Source organism: Colobus angolensis, unplaced genomic scaffold, assembly GCF_000951035.1.
Source record: "Colobus angolensis palliatus isolate OR3802 unplaced genomic scaffold, Cang.pa_1.0 Scaffold561, whole genome shotgun sequence".
Taxonomy (NCBI): Eukaryota; Metazoa; Chordata; class Mammalia; order Primates; family Cercopithecidae; genus Colobus; species Colobus angolensis.
The window spans coordinates 5,673-14,744 of record NW_012119166.1 but is presented as its reverse complement, the minus strand read 5'-3'; the positions used below and the strand labels follow the sequence as shown (position 1 = coordinate 14,744).

At 38.9% G+C, this 9,072-nt stretch overlaps 1 protein-coding gene across 1 annotated transcript in view; it reads left to right on the top strand.

Annotated features, from left to right (window-relative positions):
* Positions 1-8,333, top strand: part of SHCBP1 (SHC SH2-domain binding protein 1) — a 49,712-nt gene extending 41,379 nt beyond the window's left edge. Inside the window, exons 11-13 of the mRNA XM_011961654.1 lie at positions 3,893-3,979; positions 4,332-4,473; positions 6,835-8,333. Of these exons, the coding sequence (XP_011817044.1) occupies positions 3,893-3,979; positions 4,332-4,473; positions 6,835-7,160 (555 nt within the window). The 3' untranslated portion in view covers positions 7,161-8,333. The remainder of the gene's footprint in view (positions 1-3,892; positions 3,980-4,331; positions 4,474-6,834) is intronic.
* Positions 8,334-9,072: the final 739 nt, after the last annotated feature.

Genomic DNA, 9,072 nt, shown 5'->3' with positions numbered 1-9,072 from the left:
TAAGGACTTGCTTTATGAATCTGGGTGCTCCTGTATTGGGTGCATATATATTTAGGATAGTTAGCTCTTCTTGTTGAATTGATCCCTTTAGCATTGTCTTTTTCTATTGTTTTAATTTCACCTTGCCTATATTCTGTTTGAAGTGAGTTGTAGACAGCATATAGTTGAGTCATGTTTTTAATCCACTTTGGCAGTCTTTGTCTTTTAATTGTATTTAGACCACTTACATTTAATTATTAATGTTAAAATTTTAGTCTATTTCATGTTTTCTGTTTGTTCTGCTTTTCATTTCGTGATTTGCTTTTTTTCTGCCAACTGTGGATACCTGAATAGTTTTCAGAATTTCATTTGTTTTTGAGAATTCTCCTTGTATAGCTTTTTTAGTGGTTGCTCTAAGTTTTATATTATATGTACCAACAGTTTACTGGTGTCACCAGTTCAAGGAAAGTATAGAAACCTTGCCTTCTTTTATTATTCTTTACCATCTCCTTTTTATAACTGTCTTAAACATTTCCCTTACGTACATACATCTAGAACCATATTAGACAATTTTATGATTTTTGTTTCAAATGTCAAACATAATTTAGAACACTCAAGAGAAGGAAAGCTTACTGTATTTACCTGTATCTTTGCTTACTGTGTAGGTTTTTTTTTTCTTTTTGATGTTCCAAGATCCTCTCTTTTATCATTTTTGTTTTGATAACTTCCTTTAGTGATTCTATGAAGATAGGTCTGCTGGTGACAAATTTTCTTATTTTTCCCTCTTCTTAGAATATCTTGATTTCCTCTTCGTTCCTGAAGAATATTTTCACTGGTTATAAGATTCTGGGTTGACAATTTCTTTTCTTTTGACCCTTAAACAATACTGTGTCTCTTTCATCTGGCATCCATGGTTTCTGATGCTGTCAATCACATTTGCTCTCCTATAGGTAAGGCATAACATTTTCATTGATGCTTTCAAGATTTTTTTTTTTAGCTTACATTATTTTAATTATGATGTATTTTGGCATGGATTTCTTTGAGTTTATCCTGTTTGGTGTCTGCTCAGCTTCTTGAACCTGTAGGCTTATTATCCAAATCCTGCCAAATTTTGGAGCTTTTAGTCATTATTTCTTCAAGTATGTTTTTAGCTTCACCCTCTTTCTTTTCTCTTTCCAGGACTCTGATGACATTAATATTGGATCTTTTGTTATATTCCAGCAGACCCCTGGAGCTCTGTTTACTTTTCTTTTTCAGTATGTTTTCTCTGCTATTGGGTAAATTTTATTGTTCTGTCTTCTAATCACTGATTTTTTCCTCTGTTGTTTTCATTCTGCTGTTGAGCACATCCACTGAGCTTTCTATTTTAGTTATTGTATTTTTCAGTTCTAAAATTTCCATTTGGTTTTTTATATCATCTACTTCTTTGCTGAGACTTTCATTTTTCATTTTTTTGTGTGTGTTCATAATTGCTTATTGAAGCATTTTTATCATGGCTGCTTTAAAATCACTGTCAGTTAATTCTATCATCTCTGACATCTTGGTTTTGGCATCTGTTGATTGTCTTATTCATTTTGACATTTTCCTGATTCTTAATATGACATGAGATTTTCAAATATTTTTGTATTATGTTGTGAGAATCTGGATCTTCTGTTTTAACTTGGCTTCTCTGATACACTACAAGAAGGGACAGAGTTGGGGGTAGATGGGCATCATCTTTTTACTGGTGGAGGTAGATGTCATGCTTCCCACTTGGCCTCCATTGATACCCAAGTTGGGTCGGGGAGCTCCTTGTTACTGCTATGTAGGGATGGGAGGTCTAGCTTCCTACATGGTCTCCACTGGCACTGTGATATATGGGAGTGGTCTTGTTACCACTGGGCAATGGTGAAAGTCTGGAATCTCCATGAGGCCTGCTCTGACACTGCCCCAATAGGGAGGGAGTGGTTGTCTTGGCCCTGCCAGGTAGGGGTACAAGTCCAGGCTCCTCCTCATACAGTTTTCACTTTCACTGCTGCAGGGAGAGCCTTGCAACTGTGGTTGGTGGGGATGAAAGTCCTGGCTCCTTGTCTTTTTTTTTTTTTTTTTTTGAGACGGAGTCTCGCTCTATCGCCTGGGCTGGAGTGCAGTGGCCGGATCTCAGCTCACTGCAAGCTCCGCCTCCCGGGTTTACGCCATTCTCCTGCCTCAGCCTCCCGAGTAGCTGGGACTACAGGCGCCTGCCACCTCGCCCGGCTAGTTTTTTGTATTTTTTAATAGAGACGGGGAAGTCCTGGCTCCTTGCTTGATCTTCTCTGGTACTGCCCCAGTCAAGGTGTTGGGTACCTGGTTACATCCTTGAGGGGGCAAAAGTTTAGGTTTTTCTCTTGACCTTTGCTGGCATGGGTGAGATTGGGGCTGCTGTTTTATTCTGTGGTGTTTACCTGGAATAGAGCTATTATTATCTAAAAGTTTTCTGTCTTTCTAGGTTGCCTAGTCCTTTTGTTACAGCAGCTTTTTTTTAGGTGTATGTCTGTTGGTGTACTGGATTGCTGGCTTCTTCAGCTCCAAGTCTAGGGATTATGAAGCAAAAAGAAAGGAACTTACCACTGTGTTGGTGTTGTTTCTTGGGTTCTGAGGTCCCTAGCTGGTCTGTCTTATTCTCTCCACTTTTCAGTCTTATGCTTGTTTTATATATAATGCCCACTGTTTTTGGTCGTACCTAGCAGGAGGAATAGGGACATCTACTCCATCATCCCAGAATGGCAGGCTCCTCAGTTACTTTTTAATTGCCAAATTATCTGTTCCTTTTCATAACATATTTTGAATATGACTTTCATTTGCTACATGACTACTGGTTTAAATTGTTCTCCTTTAAAAATTTTATGTGATTCCTGATAGTTTGATATTTAATTTTAACTATCTTGCTGTAGATATTTTTTAACGTAATCACCCCTAATCTTTTTTTGCACATAACCCCAAACTGAAAGTCTCCTAGAAGTAGGCCCAATTAGCACATTTCTAAAGTCCTCTCTACAGAAGAGTTAGATTGGTGTATACATATGATTCAGGCATATGTACAGGGTTAAGTAATAAATGTTTTCTCATGGAATACTACTGCTACCAGAAAATTAACTGAACATACATGCAGTAGATGTGTTATCAATGGTTATAGCAACTCTTCTTCATCGATGCTGTTGTGTATTCAATTATTCCCAAATGGTTGCTGAAATAACTATAGAGGTTTGAGTGAATCATTTTTGTTTCCAGAGTGCCTTGCATAGCATCGGGAAAGAAATTCTTACTACTCTTATGTTTTTTGGTGCCATGAGGTGTGAGAGAATAGTGTCATGTTTGATCTTTCTGGTTACTCTGTTTGAATGACACTTGAACTGGCTGCTAATATTAACGTGTGTGGTAGGGAAAGCCATTGTTTAACTCATAGAAATGATTTTTAAGTTGGGTTGGGGTATTTTAAAACTGGCACATTTTGGAAAATGTGGGATCTTGTTTCTATCCTCAAATTACAATATTTTACTAAATTCAAATACTTTTCTCCAACTAATTGAGTATCTGAGCGAATGGTTATTTTGAGTAAGTACATCTTTCAACAAAATTTTAATGACTTTTTTTTCTTGGCAGAATCAGAGAACATTTATCTAGAATGAAAGAGAGTAGAGCAAGAATCAAGTGTTGACACTCTTAGCCTGTGTGTGTGTGTGTGGTTTTGAAAGTGATAAATTGTCAACAACTTGCTAGAAATGGAACAAATGGAAATGTTGATTAAAAATGGCTGATAAAACTTACCTGTAAAACATTTTATCTTTGTGCTGTACATTTGTACTGGGTTAAAGGCTAAGAACTAATTGTAGTAATCTCTTACAGTCTTGCCTTTTAAAAACTGATTGTCATTATCTCAAACTGTGACTCACAGGGTGCCGGTATAGAAATCTACCCTGGGAGTCAGTGCACCCTGAGTGACAATGGGATCCATCACTGCAAGGAAGGGATCCTCATTAAGGTGAGCATTGGCCAAAACACCCACTTTTCAATGGATAGAATGGCTTCACTTACAAATTATGCTTTATTAAATTGTTGGGTTCTGTCTTCTGGTTTTGAAAAGCAAGCAGTATACACATTTCGATAATATCAGTAGTCAGTGATTGGAATCTCTTGTGAGAATGCTTTGTTACCTATAGATCTGCAGAAATGACAGAGGAAAGCTGTGTCACTAAGGGCTCAGACTGTGCTACAACATGGGACGAAGCATAGCTTTTCTCCTTTATTTTTAGAATACTGTGAATAAAGAAGATTTTTAAGGCAGGAAATGTTGAATATGACAGTTCCTAAAACATTTGTTTTCAATGTCACAGGACTTCTTAGATGAACATTATGACATTCCCAAGATATCCATGGTGAATAACATAATACATAATAATGAAGGTTATGGTGTTGTCTTGGTGAAACCTACAATCTTCTCTGACCTGCAAGAAAATGCTGAAGATGGAACTGAAGGTATGTTTAGTAATTTTTAATATAAAAACCAGACATAATTTATTTCAGCATTAAATGCTGATTAAGAATCTGAGTCTTCCTCTGTTCCTTAAAAAAGTTTGTTGGGATATGCTTGGGCAGAGAGAGAGAGAACCTTGATAAAGCCATAACATTATAGAATGTGAAAGAAACTTTCAAGGTCAACTAGTTCAACTGTCATTCAAAATCTTGATGTTGTGGTTTCTGTGCAGTTCCCTTATCATGCTTAGCTTTCAATGAGGGTGGATGTGTGATAGCAAAGGTGGGTATGTGATAGCAACGATGGGTGTGTGATGCTATGGTGGGTGTGTGATAGCAACAGTGGCTCCTACTGGCATTTGTTAAGGCTGGAGGCAGTGAAATGAATGTACCAGGTTGCAGGCTGCATTTCCTGGAGGGGATAGTGGAGTTTACCTCTGTTTTTATTGGTGGAAGTAAATGCCTTCCTGTCACCTGCTGTTCTTGGCAGCAAAGGGGAACTAACCCAGTGGAAATCTGTGAACTTCAAGCTATGAGGTAGATCACTATCAAGCTTTGATGTAGGTGAGGAAAGTTTAAAGCAGTTTATTTATTTAATCAGCTTTTTCAGGTAGAAAGAGTTTAAAGGGTAGTCTTTGTCATCCTTCAGGATCTGCTCCAGTTACATCTCTGCAAGTTCTTTATTTATTCACAGATCTCAAAAAAGTAAAATCAAGGTGTCAGCTGGGCAGGACTCATCTGAAAGCTCTGGGGGCAGACTCTGCCTCCAGACGCATTCATGTCATTCATTGGCAGAATTCATTCCTTTAGCTCGTGGGTCTGAAGTCTCCATTTTCTTGCTGGCTGCTGGCTGTTTGCTGGGGCTGGCATTCAGCTCCTAGAGCCTGCTCTCAAGTTCTTGCCTTGTGGTCCCCCCATCTCAGCAACAGAGAACATCCCTCAAGGCAAATCTCATGCTCTGAATTTCTCTTGACTTCCTCTTTTTTTTTTTTTTATTTTTTTTTATTATTATACTTTAAGTTCTAGGGTACATGTGCATAACGTGCAGGTTTGTTACATATGTATACTTGTGCCATGTTGGTGTGCTGCACCCATCAACTCGTCAGCACCCATCAATTCATCATTTATATCAGGTATAACTCCCCAGTGCAATCCCTCCCCCCTCCCCCCTCCCCATGATAGGCCCCAGTGTGTGATGTTCCCCTTCCCGAGTCCAAGTCATCTCATTGTTCAGTTCCCACTTATGAGTGAGAACATGCAGTGTTTGGTTTTCTCTTCTTGTGATAGTTTGCTAAGAATGATGGTTTCCAGCTGCATCCATGTCCCTACAAAGGACGCAAACTCATCCTTTTTTATGGCTGCATAGTATTCCATGGTGTATATGTGCCACATTTTCTTAATCCAGTCTGTCACTGATGGACATTTGGGTTGATTCCAAGTCTTTGCTATTGTGAATAGTGCCGCAATAAACATACGTGTGCATGTGTCTTTGTAGTAAAATAATTTTTAATCCTTTGGGTATATACCCAGTAGTGGGATGGCTGGGTCATATGGTACATCTAGTTCTAGATCCTTGAGGAATTGCCATACTGTTTTCCATAATGGTTGAACTAGTTTACAATCCCACCAACAGTGTAAAAGTGTTCCTATTTCTCCACATCCTCTCCAACATCTGTTGTTTCCTGATTTTTTAATGATTGCCATTCTAACTGGTGTAAGATGGTATCTCATTGTGGTCTTGATTTGCATTTCTCTGATGGCCAGTGATGATGAGCATTTTTTCATGTGTCTGTTGGCTGTATGAATGTCTTCTTTTGAGAAATGTCTGTTCATATCCTTTCCCCACTTTTTGATGGGGTTGACAACCAGCTGGAGAAAACTGATAAGCAATCTTAATTACATTGTAAAATTACAATGCAAAATTCTTCTGCCATTTTATAGCCATGAAAGTAATCCCAGGGGTGGCGATCATGGGGCCTATCTAGAATTAGCTGCTAGATTGGGACTTCATTTAGAAAAGTGGCGCTATCTTATCAGTCTGCATCCTAGCTCCTGACACAGTGCTTAGCAGATAGTAACTATCCAGGAAATGTCTGTTGAGTAAAAGTGATTCTGGGATGAAAAGGGTGAAGGAAGAGTTCAAAATTGTTGATCCTGCCTGAGGTTCAGGGAACCTTGGCATAGAAAGCAAGGCAGCTGCTTGTTGAAAATATTATGGCAAACAATATGTAAAATCCAGTTAGAGGACAGCAGAAATCCTTTACTGAAAAAAACCTGAAAGTTCTAACAGACTGTGTAGAAATACATGTTTTAGTTGGGTTAGCTTGTATATTTAACTTTGTTATTATTTGTTTGTTTCTCCAGAAAATAAAGCACTTAAAATTCAGACAAGTGGAGAGCCAGATGTGACTGAAGGAGTGGATCTAGAAGAACTGATGCAGTGTGCAACTGGTAAAATGGAGCTTTATGCAAGAACTGACCCTTCTGAGCAAGTCGAGGGAAATTGTGAAATTGTAAATGAACTAATTGCTGCCTCCACACAAAAAGGCCAGATGAAGAAGAAAAGGTTGAGTGAACTGGGGATCACTCAAGCTGATGACAACTTAATGTCACAGGAGATGTTTGTTGGGATTGTGGGGAACCAGTTCAAGTGGAATGGGAAAGGTAGTTTTGGCACATTTCTTTTCTGACCACAGTGATGTAAGTAGATAGCAAAAGACTGGATTTTGCACATGCTGCCCTAAGAATCACTGCTGCCATTGTAGTTTGCTTTAATGTCTATGTTTTATATTTGATTATTTGGGCTTGAGTGAAAGGTAGACTTATTTCCATTTGCAGGTGTTGCACATAAAACACTCCCTCTTTATAAGAAAAATCATAAATGCATATAAAATAGAAAATATTTGGAGATTGCTTATCTGAAAGTCTTGCTTTCTTGTACACATGGTTCTCTCATATTAAGCCTGGTAGTAACTTTTTAGTGTAATTACCTTTAGCACTTCAAAGATGAGGAAGAAAGGAAGGGAATGTAAGACTAGTGCATAAAAATGCAATAGATGTCATATGTACAGGGTTCTTCTTAGAGTTGCTTTTTCATCCCAATTACAGTGAGTCTGATTTCCATCTTGTGCTTGTCTTAAAATAAAAGTTTTTATGATTGGGAATTTATCTGCCTAATCAGACTTATTATTGAGACTGTCAATGGGATGCATTTTTCTGTCGAGCTATGCAGTCATCAAAAACAGTGATAGCATAGGAAGTTTGAAGCAGAAATGAAATGAAATGTGTTATTCAGAGCCAATGTTGTCCATAGAGCATTTTTACTATTGCTGAATGGGAATGATTAAAAACAAGGTATTTTTCAGACCAGGTTGTGGCTCACACTTGTAATCGCAGCACCTTGGGAGGCTGAAGCAGGAGGATCACTTGAGCCCAGGAGTTCGAGACTAGCCTGGGCAACATAGTGAGACCCTGTCTCTACTAAAAGTAAATTTAAAAAAAATTAGCTGGGTGTGGTGGTGCATGCATGTAGTTCCAGCTACTCAGGATACTGAGGCTGGAAGATCCTTGAGCCCAGGAGGTTGAGGCTGCAGTGAGGTGTGATTGTGCCACCGCATTCCAGCCTGAGTGACAAAGTTGAGAACCTGTCTCAAGAAAAAAAAAAAAAGCATTTTTCTCTTACCATTGCAGTATTCTGATTATATTACTGACATAGTCAAAATGATTAACTGTACAGCCTGTATTTGCTGTGTGTTCTTGGTATCATATTGTAAAACACAGCTTTTAAAAATATTTATATTTTAAAAACTGTATGTGATATTAATATGCCTAATGATTAAAATTATAGTGATGAAATAACAAAATTGAATCTTGTTATATCTTTTCAAACCCACTATGGGCCATAGTGTCAACGTAGCATTTGTGGTCCATTGAAGAACACATGGTATTTGGTATCTGTTTTCATGCTTTAGAAAGAGTATTACATTTTTTCCCATTAAGTGTGGTTATGTTTGTTTTTTAAATTTGAGTAAAAAATAATTCTTACTTTTGGATGCTACTAAATGTAGAATTTATGTTAGATTTATTATTTGATCATTGAAAGGTATTTTTACTTTAAAAAAATCTTGTTGGGGGTGGAGCAAGATGGCCGAATAGGAACAGCTCCAGTCTCCAACTCCCAGCGTGAGCGACACAGAAGACTGGTGATTTCTGCATTTTCAACTGAGGTACTGGGGTCATCTCACTAGGGAGTGCCAGACAATCGGTGCTGGTCAGCTGCTGCAGCCTGACCAGCGAGAGCTGAAGCAGGGCGAGGCATCGCCTCACCTGGGAAGCGCAAGGGGGAAGGGAATCCCTTTTCCTAGCCAGGGGAACTGAGACACACAACACCTGGAAAATCAGGTAACTCCCACCCCAATACTGCGCTGTACGCAAACGGGCACACCAGGAGAATATATCCCACACCTGGCCGGAAGGGTCCCACGCCCACGGAGCCTCCCTCCTTGCTAACACAGCAGTCTGTGGCGATCTATCCGCAAGGCAGCAGCGAGGCTAGGGGAGGGGCGCCCGCCATTGCTGAGGCTTAAGTAGGTAAACAAAGCC